The following is a 23,966-nucleotide window of genomic DNA, read 5'->3' as shown; positions in this document are numbered from 1 at the left end:
TGTATTATTTTGTTTCTTTCTTTGCGTGTTTGGATTGTCTCATTTTGTGACACAGTAACCCATTTTTTCCATCCCTGGAGACATATGAATAGGATGTGCTACACCTTCATCAGTGTGAATCTCACTCCCTCATCAGCAGCAGATGATGGCTGTTCTTGCTACTTTCGCTTTGATCTGATGAGGCCATGAAGTGATAAACTTTTGCTACTTATCCTCTTTGCTAAATCACAGCAATCTAATTTTTGCACTCCTATTTTTAATAGATATTAGGCATCTGGGAAAAATAAAGGTCATGCCAAGAGCATAAGTGTGACTCTGCATTGGTCCTATCTGTGATCGCTCCAGCTGAGTTTGCTACTCATCTCCCTCTTGGTGGGTAAATCTCAGTCATGAATTATTCTGATCAGGGAACGGATGGCATTCATGAGCCGTGACCCATACCTGACTCTAAGGACTTTTAGTTGCCTTTTCTTCTTCTTTGAGTGTTAGGAACAGACTTTTAAGAGGAAGTGTGACAAACCCATTGCCTGTTTTAGACTGGAAGTCAATGGGCAAAGAAGGGTCAACAGGAACTCCAAGGAAAGGTGGAAAAAAATCCTCTAGCACAAGTGGCACGTGAGACTGTCTGTTTGTTTTAGAGCTTGCTTTAGACCTCATCTCTTTGGTCAAACAAAAGGAGCATGAAGAAGGAAAGCTGGGCATGGGGCTATGACACAGATTTACACATTCTGGTTGGTGGTAACTGCTTGGAAACACTACTGAAGCATGCTTCAGCCCATTCACTCTGACTGGTGTGAGAGTGAACATTCAAGACACAGCTTTGCTGCTGCCCAGACTCCTGCTCAGCAAAGCAACTGGAAACCTGCTAGCACACTACACAAGTCTGGCACCCACAATGGTATCCTTCACAGTGACTGCTTTTCTTGCTGTAAGGGCTTTCCATTCCCTCCTCTGCCCCAACCAGACGTGCTGAGCTAGGGAATCTTCCTCCTTGGATGCATTTGGCACTTTGACTTTTGCTTTTGTTCTGATTGGCAACAAAGCCCAAAGTCCTCACTGATGTTTGTAAACCAGAATAAGACTGTGGCCCTGCACAACCCTGTGCTTCCCTAAGCTTTCTGCCCTGGACATAGTCCTTTGGTGGCCCGGGTATCCCAGCATGCAGACAAACCAGTAAGAAACCTTTCAGTTTCAGGTCAGTGTTGAAACCCTGGATTTGGTGAACTGAATTAGTCTTCAGTAGAATTTACACTTTGCTGGCTATCCAAATTTGAAGAAAACAGTGTCTCATGGCAATTAAGCTCCACTTACATGACCATCTACTTCTGCAAAGACCAGTGACCATCAGAAGGTGGTTTCAAGTAATGTTGCAGCATGATTTCCCAAGGAAAAAGGACTTGGAGTGTCCTTCTCTCTATTATTATGTCCAGCCAAGCAGCTGAGAAATGTGGAAGGGAGGTTTGTCAAAACTGGTGATGTCATGAGCTGAGGATACTCTTGTGATTGTGATGAAGGCACTGGGAGAGGACTTGGAAGATACTGTGAGGGACATGGTAAGGAACTGGGAAAAGGGGCAATTAAGGCACACTGAGCATGTCTGTGAAAAAACAGACTTCATTAGTTGGACTGCCTGCAGAAATGTTTGTTCTTATATATATATTGCAAATAGCACAACCTAGGCAGGGTTGTGGTGTGGGTGTGATGTCCCAGTTTGGTCAAAGTTCTTCCCTATCCTTCAGATTTTATGGACCCTCCTTCTGTTGCGTGAACACAGCCTGTAGTGTGCCAAAATCATCCCCAGGGCCCTGGGGTTGTACCACAGATGTACTGAAACAGAATTGCCATGTGAATTTCCCGGCAGTAAATAAGAACGAAAAGCCAGAAAAGGTCAGTTTGGCTGTTTGCATTAATGGATTATGATTCATTGCTAGATTTAAAGTCTGAAATTAGGCACCAAATCCAAAAACCTTTCTGGTTACCAGGCATAGAGACACTGTAGTACTTACAGATGGCTTTAATGCTTGGCACTTTCTTAGACAGGGCTTCTAAAGCTAACTGCAACCAACCACAAATCTTTCACCAGAGGCACCAAAGCCCCAGCTAGCCCCAAGGGATTTCAAAAACCACCACAAATGGATTTCAGCTGCCTGATTTCTCTGAATAACTTGCTAAGATTTTGCCACTGACGGATGTTTTTAGTGGATGCAGAACAATTCAGAGCAAACTTGAAACCATCTGGACTTTCAGAGGCCTTTCATAGGCAGAAATTTGTTTGCAGCGTGCTTGTCTCCATCGCTAATACGCCATACATCCAAGAGGACTGCAGAATCTGAAAGTGCTCTTGAGTGGCTGGAGAATTGTCTGATGCTGGCCTGGAATCTCCATTTGTTCCATGTTGGAGTTTTGGAGACCCTTGTGAGGGTTTTCATTTTCACAGTGGGGACATGCAGCATGATAGCATGGAAATTAATTCTGCAGATACAGAGCAACAGACAGACACACCGTCTGGAGACAAGACAGAACCTGCAGAACAGAGTAGTTCTGCAGAAACTAAATAGACTAAAAGTGGATCCACAAAGCAACAAGTTCTATAAAAGTAAAACTACATCATGTGAAAATGAAAACTAATCCAATAACGACCAATTGTTGTTAAACTACTGAGACTTTTTCTTGTGCTTTGGGACTAGAAGCCTGAGCACTTACTCTACAGTCATCTGAGATACTACATCAAAGGTGGTGAAGCCAGCACTGGCAAAGCTCTCCTTGTACTGGCTCATCTTGATGGCATCCAGCCATTCATCCACAGTGTTGAAGCTGGTATAATCCGGGATTGTGCGGTCAAGTAGGGGGAGGTTCATCCTGAAAACAGAAATGGGGAATGAGCAGAACAGACAGTGGCAAGCACCCTCCATCAGCTGGAGGGACCTGGACCAGCATCACGCACAGTGCCTGCACCACACCATATTAAGAAGTACCACCCAGAAAGCACTCCATTCAACTGAGGGAAGGATTGTGTAGAGCATCAGAGAAGTCTTTCTGGACCAGTTTGTACAGGACAGGTAGGAATCATGAAAGACAATGGGATGCAGCTCTAAAATCCTGGCTGTACATTCTCATAATGGGGCCAGTGCTTCCCACAAGTTGGTGTATCCCTACCCAGTCCAGGGAAACACCATACTGCCTGACAAAGCTTTATTTGCCTCCGCTGCAGGCAAGATTGGACTACCACACCTATCCAGAAATCCCATGTATATGAAACCGAGATGCTCCTCTAACTGTGCAGAGTACACTGTCCAATTCAATAAGCTGTCTGTGTTCATCAGACCTAACCTGTCCAAGGAGAAGGACCAGAGTGACCTTGACATCTTTTAATGCCCTTCCTATAAAGGACCAAACAACACAGGCCAGGCTGCCTCTAAAATAGCTAGCGTAGAGAGTTGCAAGGACGGTACCCACCAGGACACAAAAGACAGCAGATCTGCAAATAGAAGCCAAAGGACAAGAGGAAGGCAAAGATACATACCCAGAGGAGAGAGGGGCCATGGCTTTCAGGCTGTTAGGATTTCGGATCATTTTATCTAAGGTGTTGACAATTTGCCCAAATTTGGGTCTGTGGTTTCGATCCTTCTGCCAACAGTCAAGCATCAGCTGGTGCAGGGCATTTGGACAATCCATAGGCGGTGGCAGCCGATAGTCCTGCTCGATAGCATTTATCACCTGAGAGAGGAGAAAAAGAGATCAATACAGTTGCAATAAAACCTATGTAATTCATAATGTTCCTTTTCTTAGATTCTGAGGGTGACTGGCAAGGCCAGCCATACTGCAGGAAGGCTGCTCTGCCTACGCCTAGTGCTGCCTATCATCTCAGCCACCACCACACACTGCTCCCTAACTCCCAGCCCTCTGCATGTCATGTCATCCTGTGAGGTGATGCCAGCCTTGCTCAGCTGGCATGCAGCCTTTCTGACTACTTGTGATGAGCCATGCTCATCAGTCTCCTAATCTGAGGAAAGAGCATCAGAGTCACAGAATCACAGAATAACTCAGGTTGGAAAAGACTCTTGGGATCACAGAGTCCAACCCTCAGCCCAACTCTACAAAGTTCTCCCCTACACCACATCCCCCAACAGCTCATCCAAATGACCCTTAAACACACCCAGGGAGGGGGACTCCACCCCCTCCCTGGGCAGCCTATTCCACTCTCTGACCACTCTTGCTGTGAAACATTTGTTCCTCATGTCCAGTCTGACCCTCCCCTGTTGCAGTTTAAAGCCGTTCCCTCTTGTTCTGTCACTAATTCCCTGGGAGAAGAGACCAGCACCAACCTCTCTACAACGTCCTTTCAGGGAGCTGTAGAGAGTGATGAGGTCTCCCCTCACCTTCTCCTCCTCACACTGAACAGTCCCAGCTCCTTCAATCGCTCCTCACAGGATTTATTCTCCAGGCCCTTCCCCAGCCTCGTTGCCCTCCTCTGCACTCGCTCCAGCCCCTCGAGATCTCTCTCGTATTGGTGCCCAAAACTGGACACAACACTCCAGGTGTGGCCTCACCAGTGCAGAGCACAGGGGGACTATCACCTCCCTACTTCTGCTGGTCACACTATTCCTAATCCAAGCCAGGATGCCATTGGCTTTCTTGGCCACCTGGGCACACTGCTGGCTCATGTTCAGCTGCTACATCCCTACTACTTTGAGAAGGATGTGTGAGCCTGCAGCTCCAGGCATGAGAAAGGTGAATCAGAGAGAACGGTTCATGGTTTTGGACAGGTACACAGCACAACACAACAGCGCAAACATCTCCATCCAGTGAAGGGTCTGCTTGTGAGTTACAGACAGGGGAAGGTGCCCCTGTGGTTTCCTTCCTCCAGTGGTGATTTCAACTCCTGCCAACAACCCAGCCCTTTCGGGCGACAGGGTTGTGCCATGGGACAGGGCTGGGTGCACTGAGCCAGCAGTAAGAGCTGGGTCCCCCCATAGTCCTGTGCACACACAAACTGAAGCACACAGTGGGGAGGACCAAGACCTTGGTCAGTAGAGCCAAACACAGGGGAAGTTTGCTACAGCATGCAGAGAAGGGTTGCAGCACACCTTGCCTAAACCATGCTGCAGCTCTGTGGACCAACATAAGAAGGCTCTAGCTGGTGCCTGTTTGGGCTCTCCTTGTTGCACCACATGACCTGGGAAAACGTCTGGTCTTGCAGTATTCAGTGGAAACAGCACACACACAAGGGCTAGAGGATCTTCTTCAAGGGAAAACCCATCTCCCTGTCACTGTGCACCTGTAGCCTTCCATCCTCTCCTGGGTAATCAAGGAGGATGGAGCTGCACAGCTTCTTCCAGGGGCATATGTGCCTCCAACAGAGGCATGTGAAAGGCAGGCTTCTCCTACCTTCTTGGTCTTATGAATCCTATGGTCATACACACAGCACGGGCACTGAAAGGCGAGCAGAAGGAGCCTTGGACAGTAGAAACAGGCTTGTGATGGCAACAAAAACCAGAAGTGAGGGTAAAAACCAGAACTGAGGATCCTGCAGTAACTGAAATCGGGGGCGGCATTTTGAAATGACCAGCTCGCCACAGGGATGATAAAAAAGGGGAGTGAGATTGACAGAACATCTCTCAGGCATCAGAGGAAGGACCTCGATGTCTCTGGCTATCCTCACCACGTGATCAAGGCTGCCATGGCTTTGTTCAGCCATGTCTTGCATACTTCCAAGGATAGAAATCTGCCCGGTGGGCTACCCCAGAGCTGTACCACCCTCCTGGGGAAGGACTAGACATACCCATCCAGCAGCATGGTGAATACACAGTTGAGAAGGAAGGCTACATAGGGAAAATTGCAGTTGGGCCTGGGAGAGCAGCAGGGAAGGATTGGTAGAGAGGAGACGCTGTAGGTGCTTTGGCAGTAGAAGGCTGCTGCTCCAAGGGAGGGTAGGTGGCAGATCCATGCCAAGCAATCCAGGGTGTGAGGTGGGGCATCTGGCAGGGTTTACAATGGACTGTGGCTTCAGGCAGAGAATGGATTGGGAGGGTGCTCCAGACACTGATGTGCATGGCCAAGGTGCTTGGCAGGCTGACCCAAGACAGATGGGGGCTGGCACCACTGCTGCCAAAATGTGCCAGATGGATGGACACCTCCCTCCCCTCTGCCCCTCTGGCTGGACATGACAGTGTCTCACTGGGCCTGTGAAGGTTCGACCTGAGGCATTGCTGGTGTGCTTTGTGCAGCTCTTGGCTCCCATTCAGGGATTCTCCCAAGAGTTGCAAGCTGTCCGCTGTCCCAGCTCTGTGGATGCCAGATCTATTGGAAACAGAGGGGAGGGGAAGCAAGGGGGGAGCAGGGCTGAGGAAGATCATTATGTAAGCATCAAGCACTCATCTCTGGCGTGAACTGAACAGTTTACTGACAAGCCACCCGCCTTGCTGCCATCAGACACATCCCGCGAGGGGGCACAGGCTGCACTCTCTGTCTCCTCTTCCACCCAAGCCTCCCCAGGCGCTTACACCCCAGGGTCAGGAGGCTAATCTGCAGTGAATATCCACCACGTGCTCATTCACAGGGAGGACTGGCTACAATTAAGTGGTGACAGCTTCTGGGGAACAATGTCCTGCGGCAGAAGAAGGGGAAGAAGAGGCTGGGGACAGGTGCCACACAGCAGGCTGTGCTGAAGAGATGGGCATGGGCTCTGCCATCCCCACCAGCTGAATCAGTGCTGCCTGCAGCAGGAGAAACCTTTGAGGGAAGAGTCCAGGGGAGGAGGACAAGGGAAGGGGATGGCAGAGGGCTACACATACAGAGGGATGCTGAGGCAGGGAGAAGGGCAGTCACACCTGACTGCAGAAACTGCTTGAAACTGCAGGCGATAATGAAGCATTAACAGGAAGGGAATTGTCCTTTCTGAGAAGGGCATACCCCTATCCCCCTCGCCTTTGGCTCAAACAATTGATGCAAAGACTTTTCCGGTATGCCAGGGGCAGAGGAAAGGCCATGAACAGCCAAAGATGCTTAGATATCATGTATGTGCTCCAGGCACTGGGGACTCACTTGAATAAATTCCCCACCAGGCACTAGGGAGGAAAGTGTCCCATGCTAGAAAAACTTTATGTGGCATGGATGGAGTTATATTGACTTGAAAAAGGTCTGATTTGCCATCAGGGTGGGAGGACTTGCAGAAGACAGGTGAGAGCTTGGCTCTCACTCTGTTCCTGTAAGGCAGGGTTTTTCAGAAGCCCACAGGATGATGGAGATGGAGGTGGCAGTCTGAAGGCTTCTAACGGACTTCCCAGAGGCAGCTCTGAAACAAGCTGGAAGCCAGGCAGATCCTGTAACACGCAGGTTTGCAAGACCCAGGCTTGCAGCAGAGGGGGAGGACAAGCCTCTGCACCAAGGGTCTTCCCAGAACTTGGTGTTAGATTCTGAGGGTTCACAAGGTGAAGACCACATGAAGAAGGGCAGGTCTTCAGAGAGACAATGTTACAAGAGGCCTGGGAGCTCCATAACAAAGGGGTTTTCTGGACACACACGTGCAGGTGTAGCACTCTGCATGACACTCATTGCCACTGGGTGGATGGGCTTTGACCACCCAGGTATCAGGTTAAGAGAAACAGGGAGAACGGCATTGCTATGGTGAAGGTGTGGACTGCAGCCACAGGTCTTCTTTGCATGGAGGCAAGGACTCACAGAAACCGCCTGGATCCCAGGGAGCAAGGAGCACACATAACAGCTCCACCTGAATTAGAGAAGAGTCATAAAGTATTTAAAATTAAGCATGTTCTGAAATACCTTGTGGTTTTGGCTTCTACCTGTGTACAAGTTGCTTGGCTTCTTACACATCACAGTCCAAGCTCATCATGGGAGATTAATTAGCTTGCCATCTAGTGAAAGATGTCCTTGACCATGGCAGACCATGGGTTGGACTAGGTGACCTGTAAAGGTCCCTTCTAACTCAAACCATTCTATGACTGTATAATGGACTTTTACTAAATGCCTGTGGTCTCCTGCAGATGAAGATCTGACTGCTGCTCCAGGAGCTCTCAGGTCAATGGCAGCATTTAGTTTTCCACCAGCCTGCTCCCTTTCCTCCTGGGCATCTGTCTACCACCGCTGAGGGTGCTCATACTAACCCTGTCTTACTGCAGTGGGTGTTGTACAGTCCCTAACCTCTGCCACAGCAGCACAATGGGACCAGAACAAAAGTGAAAGTTATCTCCATTACTTCTTCCAAAGGTGTTGACCTTGGACGCATGTTCCGTGACAGAGAAGGCTCCGGACATGCCACAGGCTGAGTCTAGCTGTAGCCATGCTTTGGTCTTGCAATGCTCCCAATTTCAGTGTTTCTGCTCATTGCTTATTAACAACTCACATCTTGATTGGTCATATCCCAGTAAGGCCGCTCGCCATACGACATCACCTCCCACATGACTATTCCGTAGCTCCAAACGTCACTGGCCGATGTGAATTTTCGGTACTGAATTGCCTCAGGTGCTGTCCACCGTATTGGGATCTTCCCACCCTGCAGGAAAAAAACAGAGAGGATGGTAACAGAAAGAGCAAGAGTAACTGAAAAAGATGAGTGTCCAATATTTGTCTCCAATACGCCAGTAAAATCCCAGAGGAAGGGACCACAGGACTATCCCTAATGCTACATCAGGATGGCTGTGGCTGTTCTAGCCAAGTCTGGGAAACTTTCAGGGATGATGATTCTCCGCATTTGTCTGGTGACCTGTCCTGGGGCTGCACCACCCTCCTGGGGAAGAAACTTTTCCTATTACTCACCTTAAACCTCCCAAGCCACCTTTGCTTATTGCCCCTTATTATATCATCTGGTACCACCGCAAAGAGTTTAGCTCCATCTTCTTCATAACTGCCCTTCAAGTACTGCAGGTCACTTATAGGTGTTCCTTCAGCCTCCTCTTCATCATATTAAACAAACCCAGCTCCTTCCACCTGCCTACTGCTACAGCAGTCTTTGGCATGACAAAATGCCCATTGTGCTAGTAGGGTCTTTTGTAGAAAAATGAATAACCACAAATGTAGAAAAACCAAAATTGATTCCCTTTGAATCTCCCTCTATCCTTTTGCTGTCACCTGGCTATCTCCAGAGAAGAATAAAAGGAATTAAAACACAGCCTCCTCTTCAGCCTTCTACATCTGTAGACTTTTTGAAGTCAGTGATATATCATTCTCTTGAAGTTCTCATGTGTCAGTTTGTTGATAGATACATGATCCAGCAGTTTTTGATCCTGCCCCTTTCTGGAGACAGAGGCAGAGTGAACATCTTCATTAGTATGACCTGAATGGTCACTGATGGGAAATGGGATGGACTGGGTGGGCACTGGCGTCTCCGTCATCCTGCTGGGCAACAGCAGCTCTGAAGAAATCAGCAGGACTCTCCGCTCCCATAGAGGAGTTATGCACCAAAGCGCACAAGAGTGGTGTACACAGCATGGGGCCACAGGGACCACAACGCTCTGCTTAAGCACTTGCAGCCTCCTGATTTTCCACCAGGGTCTTTGGACTTGAGCCATTCACAACTCAAGAGACCTTCTGAAGGGAAAATCTTCCCCTGTGCTGAAAAATAAGCAAAATTGTCTGTGTTTTGTGGCTGTGAGAAGATTAAGGAACATTATATTTTGTCAATGAATAACTACCACGTCTTATTAAGGGTCTCCTAGGACTTAATAGGACTCAGACCCTATACGTGCTAGAATAATGAAAAAAAGATAATGTTCCTTAATCTTCTCACACCCACAAACCTCCGACAAAATATTTTGTTTTCCACAAGAGAGGGAGACCAAGCATTTCATACCAAAAAAGATGTCCTCTCCATCAGGCATACTCTTAACAGAGCTCCTGACAAGCAGTGGATTTAAAAAAATGGCTAAAAAAGAAGTCCTAAAGCAGAAATTACAGACTGGGCATATTTGGAGGATACTCATGGGAACTCACTTCAGTGAGACCTCCCACCTCTCTGGTGATCTGACCCAGAGCTTCACCATCCTGTTCGAGAAGGAGATTTTCCTAAGGTCCAGCATGAACCTCCCAAACCATAGCTTGTGGCTGTTGCCCATCCATGGACACAAGGTCTCTGGGGTAATTATAATAAAAAACATTCATGCATCTTGGGATGTTTGAGGATGGTACATTTTGAAGAGGAAGATACTGTTACTTCTGGTGCTCTGCTATAGTGGGTACACATATTCTATCATTATAGATAATATACATCCTGCTACAGTACCCACAGTTCAAGAAGAATAAATTAGAGATGACAGAAAGAAAAGCCACAGGCACAATAACAGAAATAGTAAACACCAGAAGGTTCCACGTATTTAGCTTAACAAAGAGAAAGTTAACAGGATATAAGGATCTTGTTGTGAAAAATAAGTGTTGCTAGTGTTTCTAGAAGCCATAGGATGACTGTATAAGATCAAACGGTTGATGTTTGAAGCTACCTAAGTTCAGATGAGAATAAACACGCACATTTTTAGGTGTTTTTTAGGTATTCAACTACTGTTACAACTCACTAAGAGCTATGCCAGACATCTCATCACTGGCAGCTCCAAAAGATTTGGGAAGGATGATTTCCTATAGATCATGCCCCACCTCTATCAACACTAATTTCCAAGAAGTCCTGTCATAGGTATTGCACACAGGCATTGATCCCGTAGCATCATTGCAACGTGATGCTGTAGGCCTTTGCAAACAATGGTGTTTATGAGAACTCCTGGCTGCAATCTTACTGAACCACAACAAAGTCTTCAAATTATCCTTTGGTCCCAGTGCACGTTCTACAGCCTGAGACAGGCCGTGAATCCTTGGTGGCACTTGCGTCACTGGCACCGTGGCATTCCTGGGAAGCTGTTATGTGATCATGAAGCCATTTCTGGGAATGTTTCTCTGTCTAACACAGACTCTCTAGAAGATCAGTATCTAGTCCAGCATGCATCCATACTTCAATCTACCATTCCTGGGGTTAAGCCACTGACATGACATCAAACAGTATCGGCCTCACAGACAGCAGGGCAGCATGACTGGACCAGTGATGGTAAAAAACCTTCAGACTTGGTACCCCAAAACCAAATCTGTCAGGGAAGCATCTTGGAGGACTGCCAGCTGGGCCGTACTGGGCAGGTATAACGCATCGTCCCAACTAAGGGCTTTGTCGGGGACATGTATATGTTTGCAGAAATGTTTGGAAGAAGGCTCAGTTACCACAGGCCTATCAACAGCCACTGGACAACTGGACAGGACCTCGCAAGAGAACATCTTCCTTGGTTCATTTCATTGGTCTTTTTCCTCTGGCACCTTATTTCCATTGTTGGCACCCTGAAAAAGTGCTTCCCACATCAAGGGGGGATCTTCCCCTTTCCCTCTCTCTCACTGACTCCCTCCTTCACCACCCATCCCTCCCCCTCTGGAAGAGCAGCTTTACCAGTGCACTGGTGTAGGTGGGATCAGAGGTGTCATCCTCTAGAAAACGGGAGAGGCCGAAGTCAGACACTTTGCAGACCAGGTTGCTGTTCACCAGGATGTTGCGGGCAGCCAGGTCCCGGTGCACGTAGTTCATATCGGCCAGGTACTTCATGCCTGCTGCGATGCCCCGCAACATGCCCACCAGCTGGATCACTGTGAACTGCCCATCATTTTGCTTAGGGGAAGAGAGGGAAAGAGTCCACATGAGAGGAGCAAATTCACAGCCTGCCATGGTCAGACAAACAGCCAGTAGCCTCTTTCTACGCTTCCAGTAGCCTCTTTCTATGCTTCATGTCGACACACCTATGCCACAAGTGCAAAAGTTCCCTCTCAAAGCAAGAGGGTGGAGAGTGGAGAGCTCACAGGGGCTGGAAGTCACCCTCACACACCCTATGGGCATCACTACAATGGCTGCTGTCACCCAAAGGTGGCACATCTGCCACACCTTGCACAGGAGGGTTCAGAAGGGGCAATCTATTCCTATTAAGCAAGCAGGTTATCTTCCTCCAACACAGTGAATCATCCATTTCAAACTCAGACCTATAAATATTTTGACAGAGCAGTTGGAGGTGAAGTCCTGTTGTGTTAAAGCTATGTCAGACTGTCCCTCCATGTCCACAGAGGCAGAGTTTGTACATGCAGGCACGTATACAGGTAGGCCCAGCCTTTTGCTAGTATGAGCAGACAGACACACGTAACAGATGACAGCCTTGATGCCACCTCTACCTCTGTTCCTGAGACACAGATCTCTGGACTATGAAGCAGCTGCCTCAATGGCAGGGGATGCTGGTCAGTGAAGGGCACAGTTATACTGGCAAAGGAAGGGAACCTTCCCCTCCAGTCCTCCTCTGGCCCAACACAATCTCTGGAGCTGCACGCTCCTGGGATCTCATACCCGCAAGAAGGAGTCCAGTGAACCATTCTCCATGAACTCAGTAATGATCATGACTGGTGAACTCTTGGTGACAACCCCCTCCAAGTGGATGACATTGGGGTGGTCGAACTGCCCCATGATGCTGGCTTCACTCAAGAAGTCCCGTCTCTGCTTCTCTGTGTAGCCAGATTTCAGGGTCTTGATGGCCACAAAGATCTCCCTTTTGCCAGGAAGCTTGAGATGCCCACTGCACACCTCACCGAACTCCCCTGTGAACAGACGGAAACAGGTAGGGCTTGTCAGCCTCCCAGACCTCTGCCTTTCTCCCCGAGGGACCCTGCTCCCACAGGCTCCAGCCATGACTGCCCTGCATGCCCCTGAGCTGACCACCCACCACCTGATCTGTGCTTCCTCCCTCACTCCACACCAGAGACCTCCCTTCTGTTAGACTCATCACTGGTGAGGAGCAATGGACACGGGACCATATGCACATCGGAACTCCTTGTCTAGATGTACTTGCTGCTCCAGACCGGACCACCTTCCCCCTGCTAGTCCAGGCTGGGGCTAAGTGTAAGACCTTACTGACACCAGTCTTCCCAGTACATGTAAAGCTAACTCCTCACCAAAGCCTGAGACCACAAAGGAGACTCTGCTGCTGAGGGCCAGCCAGCAATTCACAGTTCACCTACCTGCCCCGATCACCTGCTCGATTTTGACACAAGAGATATCGATTTCTTTTGCAAATTCCCTGACAGCCTCATTGGGATCTTCGTAGGTGAACGGATCGATATAAATCTTCATCCCTGGAGTCACTGCATAAAGGTGAGGGAGAGAGTCAGACAGACAGATGCAAATAGCACGACTGATGACTGGCACCAAGGAAAAGAGAAACCTATTTGTGTGAGGGTCTTTTTCACTTCAGCAAGTCACATAATCAAGGGCATGAAGCAGACACAGCAAAGCAGTTTGAGAAACAACATGCAGAGCCATGTTTGCACAGGACTATTAAAGCTGGATTCTAATGAATATTGGCCCATAAGTCATTGTTGGGGCAGTGGAGGCCTGCATCATTAGCTAGGACTGAAACTGTGACCACAGAGAACCACCTATCTTCTGCAGCAGGATTTGGCTTTAGCACATCCAGAGGAAAAGCAAGAGAAGCACTTGCTCTCAGGAGATGGTGCATAGACACAGCAATGTCACACCATGCTCATCATGCTGCAACACTGAAGAGGACCACTTATAGAGACCTCAGCTCTGCCCCACTGGCCTTCTCTGTGTGCAGCTTCCACCTCAGCACACTGTCCCATCAGAGGCATGGGAAAACGGAGGAGGAGACATGGGCTCAGCACTCAAAACAGGAGATGGTGAAGGTCTTGGGATGTAAACTGAGGCACACGCTGCTCTTGGTTCTCTACACAGAGATCTATAGAGGGGGCAGCTCTAGGTGCTTGGTACTACTGACACAGTAACCAAGCCAGACTGACTCCTCCAAGGGGGTGTCTGTGACCCTTCGCCGGGCAGCACAAGCAGGACGGACAGCCCAGTCTGCCTGAGGCTGGATTCCCTCTTGATAGCCTCAACGCAGCCAAGAAAAGCTGTAGGAGACACTGAGGAACTTGCAAAAGCCAAGAGCTTCCTGCTAGTAGACCAGAATACACAGTGACATGTTTATGTGAAAGGCAATGGCCACGGGACCTGGTGAGGTTGGACTGCTGATGCCACCTTGCACACTACCTATACCACGGGACAGCTCTTACCTGCAGCCCTGCACTTCTCCCCTTTCTATATTCATTTTGCTGGCCTCTGGCTTGCTCCAAAATTGAGGGTATTTGGAGACAAGAGCTCACACCTTACTAAATAAGGAGCCCAACACAGAACCAGAGACACAACTCCCTGCTCCACATGTAGGATGCTGGTAGGATTCAGGGGAGTTGCTGCAACGCTTACAGGCTCCCCATGCCTTGGCAAATTAACCATAAGCTGTAGCCTCTCCACAGCAATCACTGCTGGGGAGCCGAGCAGGGACTGTGCCTTGGACTGGTGGTGTCTTGAGTGATGATGTGGCCAAAAGGCACCCCAGGCCCGTTATCAGTTTGTCTGCATCCAGTGGCATCAAGCCTGTTGCGACAGTCCTGAAGGCACAGCTATTAATGCCATCCCCGCCTGAAGCTGTCATGTTACACACCAGACCCCAGGAAAAAGTGAGAATGCTTGTTTACACATGCAGCATGGACTGACAAACAACTGAGAGTTACATTTACATAATCCTTCCTGAAGGGTGTCATTTCTCCCGGTAAGTTATAGCGATGCAGCAAGCACACTGCTGCTCCGGCACAGAGCTGCAGTTCAGTGCTCTGCCTTTTGGGAAATGCTTCCTAAGTAAATGCAGAAGCAACAGCGAGGCCTGTGCTGAAACACTACTGATGTTTTCCATTCTCTGAATAAGGCTCAGGTCTGCACAGGACCAAGGTATAAAAAGGACAGAAATCCTGAAGCTGCAAGTATAACGTGAGGTAAATAACAACAGAGATTCGAACAAAGCGGGATTACGGTGACAGGTCTCTAGTGAGGGAGGAGAAAGGCATTTCAGAGGGCACGCAGCCAGGGATTAACGAGGGGAAGGAGGATGCACTGGGGTGAGGCAGGGTGCGCAGCGAGGCCAAAAGCAGGAATGTGCTGGATATCAGGGAGTGCCTTGCAGTACGCAGGGATGTTGGAAGAGGGAGGCTGCAAGAGAGGGCATGTTATCTATTGTATTACGTATCTATACATACAGATATGTCTCCATATCTACTAAGATTCTGGGAGCACTGGGATGGGCTCTAGCAAAGGCACCACGAGGTATGTGGGTTCCTGCAGAAGGACAGCACTCTGCAGGAGGTGGGTAGGTTGGGAGAGGGGTCTCACTGCTGCCCGCAAGCTGGGCAAAGCTCAGGAGTCAGCAGCAAGGCAAGGGCTGCACTGCAGAAGAGGGTCAGGCTTCAGGGGTGTGTGTTGGATGTCACAGGGGTCTGTAGAGCATGCACAGGTGTTCACTGCACAGCTGGCATCCGACAGCATGCAGGTCTGGAGAGCACGGACTCTAGGAGGCAAGGCAGGGATCTAGATCACAAGGGACTGGTGGGGGATCTAGACAGCATGGAGATCCTCTGCTCTACACATGCACACGCCTGCCAGGCTGGGCGGCCTGAGCCCTCCCCGCACGCCACAAGGAATGAGTGAACAGGAACACAAACCGAAGAGAGAGCGGACCCCCAGGCCTGGTGGGGGGCCGCGGTACGTACTGTGGCCACTGGTATAGTGCTGCAGCTTGTCAGTGTACTCAGAGTCAGCACGCTCAAAGCCCCGTCTTCTGGAAAGAAAGGGAGTCCTGAGCACCAGTACAGGTCCATCGGGGCTGAAAGATGCACTGCAGGGGCATCTTTTTCCCCTTCACCTTCCTGTCCCCATCCTCCCCTCCACTAACCCTTCCACCTTCTGTGTTCATTTGCCACCCCCTTGCACAGCCCCAGCCCCGGGTCGTGTGCTCAGACTGACCTACCTGTTGCACACAATAACGATGACGACTACAGCAATGAGGAACACCAGTCCTGCTGCGGAGGAGCCGATGATGAGCGGCAGTTTCTCCTGGACACTGGTCTGATACTCAGCTGGCATGCAGGGAAGAGGGAATGGGTTAGTGCAGCACAGGATGGGTCTACACCAAGTTCATCAAGGTCAGAGCATGGCCCTGAGCACTGCCCACATCTGCATGGCTATTGCTAATGGGCTTCCTGGCATGGGTTTGGTCTGAGCTAGTGCTCATGCTCTCCCAGGCATGGCTTCGGTTGGCTATGACAGGGGATGTGCCCCAGCAGGAAGGTAGGATGGAGCTATCCCTTTTGAGTGGAGAGTTTAGTCCTGTGGATGCATGCTGTGCCTTGCTTCTTGGCCTCAGGGCCAGAAAACTGGCTTGGCCTGTTTTATTTAGCAGCACAGATTTAGAAAATAAAGACCCAGGTCTGCATTTGTCATCAGCAGCTGTGCACATGAAAATCATAAATTTCATTTCCTCTAAATCCAACTGAGTGGACATGTCCCCACGCCAGAAAACCTTGGCAGAAATTGGCCTAAATTATGTGATTCCCTGCATGGACCACCAAGTGCCAATGCCTCTCTCCAGGTCTTGCCAGGCTGAATAAATGCGTATGACTTGTCAACCCACCCTTGAAGGGACTAGCAGCAAGGGGACCAGCACTGCTGCCAGTGCATCTCCATCTTGTCCAAGTGTCTCTAGACTCTATGTCACCTTTATGCAGAGGCAGCTGAAGACTCACCTTCAGTCATGGTCTGGAAATACATCTTGCCACTATACCGGCCATACCCGGCCACAGTACGTGCCCGCACCTGGAAGACGTAGATGGTGCCAGCTTTGAGGTTTTGCACCGCCACAGTGTTGGTGGGGCTCTTCACTGTTGTCGAATTTAACTCACTCAGATCCTGCCAAGAAAATACAAATCTGTCATCAGAAAAATAAGTCCAGAATCAGGTGCTGCATTTCTAGAAGGAGGAAGCGCAGGAGAGCAGGGTAGCACGGGTGGAGAGCTCATCATGGGGAGACCATGGGCCTGAACAAACAGGTCATTCCCGACTGCTGGTAGGGAGATACAAAAGCAGAAATGTGAGTATAGATATCCCTGGGCTACCCACCACCTCTCAGGAAAGGCTCTGTTGAAGCTGTTAGCTAGAAAACTCAAGTCGCTTCTCCAAGCCTTGAGCTCAGCAGGGATGGGAACTGCTTTGCTCTTCTGTGCCCACTTCCTCTTAGCACTGCCCTCCTTCCTCACCCCCTCCTTCTGTGCCTGATCCAGCCTCAGCACCCTCTCCATTTGCTCTTCCCCATCTCCCTTTGCCTGTGCTAGAGGTAAAGCCCACCTGAACACAGGGTTTTGGACCTCGGGAGGAGTACTGCTACCACTGCTACCATCGCCCTACCCAGGGGTCTGCTTCACCAGGGACTGTGGCTAGGTTTTCAAAGTTGGGGAACTGAAGAGCACATTTAAAAGTGACAGTGAGACTACTTCCAAATTTTTGTCCTGACCCTTGTCTGCAGTTCTTCTAGCTGAGGACTTGAGCAGTCATATCATAATGGTACAGATGGTATTGCACTTGTGTAGGTGATGGATCCATCACAGCCCTTGGTACTTACGCCTTCAGCTGAGCATCCAGAAGCACTAGTAGATGGGCAAGGATCCCCTTGTGCTAGCCACTGTACAAGAGAACAGTCAGCTTCTGTTTCCCCCCAGGGACATGAAGAAACAGGTCAACAGAGGAGGTTGAAAGAGAGTACAAGAGAGTACTGACTGTGATCAGGGGAAGGTGGCCAGTTGCCTGGCAGCCATGAAGTCCTGAAAGTCAGTGCAAAGCAGCAATATATGCAAACAGCACAATGTTTCTGGAAAACAGAGAAATCTTATGAAAGCCAAGCTGTGAGTATGAGCCCCTATAAAAGGAGGCTCAGGCGCTAATTTTTGAATCAAATGTCTGTAGCTACATGGAAAGTGCTCATCCTTTCTGGTAACACCTCTGATCTAGCAGGCCTATGAGCAAGTCCCTGAGATCTGCTAACTTCACTGCAAAGGGCTCAGCAAGCCCAAGAACTCCCACCCTGCACAGACTCATCAGTGAGGTGAGATAACCTCAACAAGTAGGCAGGAACTGGCAGAAAGAAGAAGTCAGACACATAGTTTGTGCAATCCCATCAAGTGGGACTGAGGGTGTGATCAAGGGACTGGCCTTTTGTCTCAGCTGTGAAACTCCACTGGGGGGCATGGAGGGATTTCTTCTTGTTCCATGCTACCATAAGATCAGAGTGAAATTCCCAGTGAGGAGCAAAGCATCCACTCCTCCTCACCAACTTCTTCTGCAGTGGACTCCTAAAGGACAGAGGGTATTAAAGAGGCAGTCGGGCAGAAGGTCCCATCTTGTGATAAACCAAAGTTTCTTCACACAAGGTGAAAGTTGCACAGGCTGCTTTCTTGTGTTGCTTTGGGTGCCTGCAGGCAACAGTGAAGCAGAAGTCAACGGAGAGTCCTGCGCCCAACTTTGCACACCCTTTGCCTAGAGAGGGCTGTGTCCTTAGCCTCAGCTGCTGGACTACAGGATGAGTCAGAGGTTGTCTTGCCTACCAATAAACGATGGAGTTTGGCTTTAGGGGCTGCTGGTCTCCTTTCTCTTCTCTTCTCCACATTGCTAGTCATCTGATGACTTTGCTTTCACGTTCATTCACTTCTGAGAACAGCACTGGTGCCTTCACTCAGAGGATCTGCACAGCCAGAAACTGTGGTATCAGCAACATTACAGGTCCACAAAGAACAGTCATTCACTATGGGGCTCCACACAGCAGCCCACATTGAACTGATGCTCTCCTCATGTTCATGGCAGAGCCTGGTGCTTTCTCAATTAGTCATTGCACTGTAGCAGAATTGCAAGAGCACTGGTGTTTACAAGATGGATTTACATGACCTGGGTTCGTGCAGACTATTTGCCTCAAAGCTGCAAAGCAGCTGAAAGACAACATTCATGGAGTTAATTTCTTCTTGTATTAAGCTTTTGGTTGAGCTTGGTGTGGATGGCTGGTAAGAGAATGGTCTGGCAACAATGTGTTTCTCCAAGTGCGCGGTCAAACTCGGAGGCTTGGAAATACCGATGGCACATTATTCTACAGGGTAATGCAGAGCAGCTCCGCAAATGCCTGAGAGACCTCCACTGTTAACAGTGTTCAGGAACAGTCTTCTCTTCTAAAAACCACAACATCAGTTTTATCCATCTGGACCTAGTGCTGAAGTTGCCTGGGTATCACTGGGGTGTTTGGGAATTAGACTAATGACAATGAAAAGCTCAAGTACAGGTACACAGACAAGAAAAGAAAAGATGAGCACACAGAAAACCGATTGTCTTGTTTGTCTGATCAGGCCTCAGCACTCCCTTGGACCTTTCCCAGGCAGGGTAGGAGAGAAATAGGTCAGGAAAAGTTTACAGTTTTAGTGCTCAAGGACTTGGATGAATCCTCCCAGGCCCTTGCATGGCACTAACAACACAGTTGTTTTAAAATTATTTGTCCAGCTATTTGAGGGAACCTCATGCCTGCTCCTGGAGGACTTTAAATTGAATGCAATGGCCATACTTGCAAGATGGTTTATAGCCTGGGAAATCGATGTCTGTCTATGTGAGGAAGGTGTGCTCATAACTGTGCTCTCCTTTAATCCCAGACAGCAAAGAAAGAGCATTTACACCTCTGCACCTTTCCTTGTCAGACCCATTCTTTCCCCTTGGCATATTGCTCAGTCATCAGCTCTCCAGCGACCCGTGCATTCACTTCAAACACTTCTCCCCTTTCACCCCTCTGTGCTTCTCCAGCAGCTCCAGGGCATCCCAGGTGGTTTAAAGTCCAACTCCAAGCTGTTGTTTTTTTTGCAGAGGTTTGTGGGTGGGTTTTTTTCCTGCTGATTTTGGTTTGAGTTTGGAAATCCTAATTCAGGTAACACACTTCTTATTTCCTCATATGTTTGACTTTGAGTCCTCATCTAGTTCCCTTTCCCACGAGTCAAATTTAAGCTGAAACCAAAGTCTGAGCAACAAAGAAAGAGTTTCTTGAAATATGGATAGTCTTTGAAATGCCTGAAAGACTTGCAAAAATAGTTTCTAAAAAGTCATATTTTATCAGAAGAAAAAAAAAAAAGGCCTAAGAAAAATGTCAACTGTCTTAATTTGGCAGACAGCTCCTCTGTGCGTCTGCACAGTGGCAATCTGCTGTGGTTCCTGATGCAAACAGAGCCACACGTACAAAGCCAGACCAAGGCTGTGTGCCAACTCATCACACACATCTGAATTTATGCTCCCATGGGATCGAGTGCATTAGGAGGGATGCTCAGATGTGGTAAACAGGCTCCTGACAACCCCCCTGGGGATGGATCCATGGGGTCCACAGATCCTGGACTCTCACAGGGAACACCACTTGTGGAGAGATTTCAGGAGCATTTGGTCTTCCAGACAAGTACCTGATCAAGTGCAGTGTGGTAAGAGTGTCTGGATGCCTCTCACAGGAAAACAGGCCTGGACAGAAGCAGCGTGGGTCCCGGGCGTGGACTGGGACTGCAGGAAAGTTATTGCAGGGCTTCCTCTTAATCTTCTTATCTCACAGTTTTCCCCAGACAGACCTCCCTCCAAGGGTTTGGGCAGCATGGGGGAAGGGGCATCCCAGCTCTTGCTCCATGCTGGAGACACCAGGCAGCAGCTTCAGCCCCATGCTCGGGGATGCTGGTGTCCAACACTGCAGGCTAAAGACCAGGAAGGTCCTCTGAGCCAGCCCAGGAGCAGTGCTTCCAGCGTCCTTGGTAAGAGCCCTCGTGTCATCCAGTTCTGGCTCCTGCTAGAAGCTCCTAAGCACCACAAAGGCTACATCCAGCTCTACTCTCACCTCCACCTTTAGCTGCCTCAGGTTGCCCCTCCCTCACCCTTCAGCCCCCCAGGCAACCCATGCCCTTCCCCCAGTATTGGTTAAACACATCAAAGGGCTACTGTGACTCCTAAAACATTCACACTGGTGACTGAACTGGGCACAAGGGATGGGTTGAATGTCTTCAAACAATTACAAAACGGGTAACTTACTGCATACCCTAAGCCCAATCATTTTGCATAACAAGGAGAGCTAATTATTCTTTGTAGTGCTTGACACTACAGTGGGTCTCCAGTTCCCACACTCGGGGATGAATTTGGCAACTTTGGACAAAAACTACTACGCCCTTTCTAAATGAAGGCAACGCTCACTTTTTTAATAAGACAAACATTGGCAGGTGCCTCTTGGAGGTAAAAAACAAAATACATTAAGGAGAGGACCATAGAGAGCAGACATGTCATTCATCTGCACTGATTTGCTCTAACTACGTGTGAAAGAAAATCGTAATGTTGCCTCTGTACAGGCATTTTTAATAGCATCTAATGATAGCAATGTTATAAATAAATAATCTGTGAAATGGAAACAAAAATGTACTTTTGTTTCAGGTATTGTGAACAGCTCTGTTAACGCTAAAACACTTATTCTATTTTTTTTTAATTTAATTTATGTCTTTATATAGAAGAGAATCCATTCAAAATGAAGAGCCAAAACACTTTTTATACAAGATGCATATGCTGCTATTCTTATATTTGAACTGTTTTCATGCTAATAAAATATAATTTTCTACTGGGGAAAAAAAAATTCCACTAGAAACAACTTAACTAGCTCCAGAGATATTTTCTGAGCATTCATAAGCACATGGGACAGTTTGCAATGAAACATTTTGGAAGAAAATCACCTCTGTACAGACTGGCAGTCGAGTGAGAACACACCTGGGATGTGTCATACACCCCATCCAAATTGCAGTATTGATGGGAAGCAGGGGAAGAGCACGGCATAGCCAAAGCTGTGCGTTTTGGGACTGTTCCCAGGGATCAAGTAAACGGCTTTCAATTGCAAAACTTAGCACTAAAATGGCTAGACTAACATGAGATTCAGCTCTGCCAAGCAGCCAGAGAAGGATACAGTGTCATTGCATTGTTAAAAATCCAGAGGGCTCTTGACTGACCAGACAAAGCATATGAAGACCTTGAGTGTGCAGCTGGGACCCAGGAGCAAAGGCTAACACATGCAGAGGAGTTTGGGGACAGACAAACCTGCTGCCATTGGCCAGGCCCTACCTCTAGCTCTTGGTTATTTTTTAACCTGTTTCCAAATCCTCTGAGGTTTGCTTGCTGTGGGACTAAGCTTTGACCCAATGATCCATTTCTGAGCATGACATACATCTTTAGCTGGGGAAGAGATAAAGGCATGTCTGCCTACTTCAACCAAAGCACCAGCGAAAAAATATACCGAGAGGTTCAAATTATTCTGCCCCTCTGCTCCGCTCTAGTGAGACCCCACCTGGAGTACTGCATCCAGCTCTGGGGTCCTCAGCACAGTGGATATGGACCTGTTGGAGCAGGTCCAGAGGAGGGCCACAAAAATGATCGGAGGGCTGGAACATCTCTCCTGTGAGGAAAGGCTGTGAGAGAGTTGGGGTTGTTCAGCCTGGAGGAGAGAAGGTTCCAGGGAGACTTTATGGCAGCCTTTCAATACATAAAGGGGGCCTACAGGAAAGATGGGGACAGACTTCTTAGCAGGGCTTGTAGCAATAGGACAAGGGGTAATGGTTTTAAACGAAAGGAGGGTAGATTCAGACTAGATAGAAGGAAGAAATTCTTTATGATGAGGGTAGTGAACCACTGGCACAGGTTGCCCGGAGAGGCCGTGGATGCCCCGTCCCTGGAAACAGTCAAGGTCAGGATGGATGGGGCTCTGAGCAACCTGATTGAGTTGAAGATGTCCCAGCTCATTGCAGAGGGGTTGGATTAAGTGACCTTTACAAGTCCATTCCGACTCAAACCATTCTATGATTCTATGGAATACCAGGACAGAGAGTGCCTCAGCACCAGCACGTGGGGCTGCTTGCACTGTCTGCCAGGGCTAGTGCTCCACCTGAGAGCCTGCTGCCATGAAAAGAATCGCCTGAGCATGGCTTGGGCCACTTGTCCCCACGATCAGGGCCGCTCTGTGCCCTATGGTCTGACAAGCGGGCAAGCAGATGCTCACCTTGCGGTTGGCTGCAAAGACCAGCCATGAGTAGCAGCTTCCCCTTTAGACAAAAATTCCATTTATTTACAGTCTCCCCAAGAAAACAAGAGGGAAAGGGGAAGAAAGAAAGAAGGGGAGAGATTAAGAGAAAGTAAGAGAAGGAGAATGAACTCCCCGAGATCTTCTGTCTCTAGGTTAAGGGTCCCCAGGGAAAGGACCCCTCTTGCTTTCCAGATCTGTCTTGTTACCTACTCATCCATCTTGCCATATATTCTGGGATCATTTCCAAGGGTCAAATAAATGGCTGTGATTTATGCAATATAGGTCAGGACCTATTTAACAGCTTACAAAGAAGCTCCCCCCCTCCCCATTCTCCCTCTGGCTCTTGGTGATGAGAAAATAGGTCACAGGCAGGCAGTGGGGGGTATTAATCATTTCTTCTGGCAACTGCTGGGAAAAATATTTTCAGTTCCATTTAATCATAAAGCTTTTTAATTAGTTAGTTTGCAATTTTTAATGTATAGTTTATAAGCTGTTGTGCAAGGGGGCAGATTCTGGAAGGAGAAATCTCCTGCTCCCCACCTCCCCAGGGTAGCACAGATGAAGTTCACCAGCCAGGCAGAGCTTGGCAGGTCCCAGGACTAACATCAACATGGTTTCAGGTCTCTCAGCAGCCACACAACTCCAGCTCCATGGGATGGACACTGTGGCACGGACACTGTGGCACAGCCCTGGCTCGCAGTCCCTCTGCTCACCTGGGCAGGGAGGAGGTGGAGGGGCACGTTCCTCAGGGATGGAAGAGCCAGAGCTGCAGGACCCCTTCACACCAGCCTCCCCCAGCTCCACAGTGCAGTACGTACCCTCCATGGAGTATGGGACAGCTTCCCCCTGGTACAACACCCTGGATCAGGCTCCTGCACACAGATACCAACTCACCTTTGGTGTAAATGCACTGACGGACAGCATTACACAAAATCTCAAAGACTG

The 23,966-nt window shown here is 48.8% G+C and overlaps 1 protein-coding gene across 3 annotated transcripts in view; it reads right to left on the bottom strand.

The window, feature by feature from the left end:
* Positions 1-23,966, bottom strand: part of EPHB2 (EPH receptor B2) — a 144,365-nt gene that overhangs the window by 11,608 nt on the left and 108,791 nt on the right. Inside the window, exons 7-15 of one of the 3 annotated variants that reach the window (XM_074892588.1) lie at positions 16,666-16,828; positions 15,891-15,999; positions 15,586-15,701; positions 13,036-13,158; positions 12,368-12,615; positions 11,432-11,647; positions 8,363-8,512; positions 3,524-3,717; positions 2,704-2,859 (exon numbers count right to left, since the gene is read on the bottom strand). In XM_074892588.1, the coding sequence (XP_074748689.1) occupies positions 2,704-2,859; positions 3,524-3,717; positions 8,363-8,512; positions 11,432-11,647; positions 12,368-12,615; positions 13,036-13,158; positions 15,586-15,701; positions 15,891-15,999; positions 16,666-16,828 (1,475 nt within the window). The remainder of the gene's footprint in view (positions 1-2,703; positions 2,860-3,523; positions 3,718-8,362; positions 8,513-11,431; positions 11,648-12,367; positions 12,616-13,035; positions 13,159-15,585; positions 15,702-15,890; positions 16,000-16,665; positions 16,829-23,966) is intronic. The other 2 variants (XM_074892589.1, XM_074892590.1) reach the window with 2 other exon arrangements.

The sequence above is a fragment of the Strix uralensis genome, chromosome 23 (genome assembly GCF_047716275.1).
Source record: "Strix uralensis isolate ZFMK-TIS-50842 chromosome 23, bStrUra1, whole genome shotgun sequence".
Classification (NCBI taxonomy): domain Eukaryota; kingdom Metazoa; phylum Chordata; class Aves; order Strigiformes; family Strigidae; genus Strix; species Strix uralensis.
Note: the sequence above shows the minus strand (reverse complement) of the source record. Positions and strands in the feature narration are given on the sequence as shown.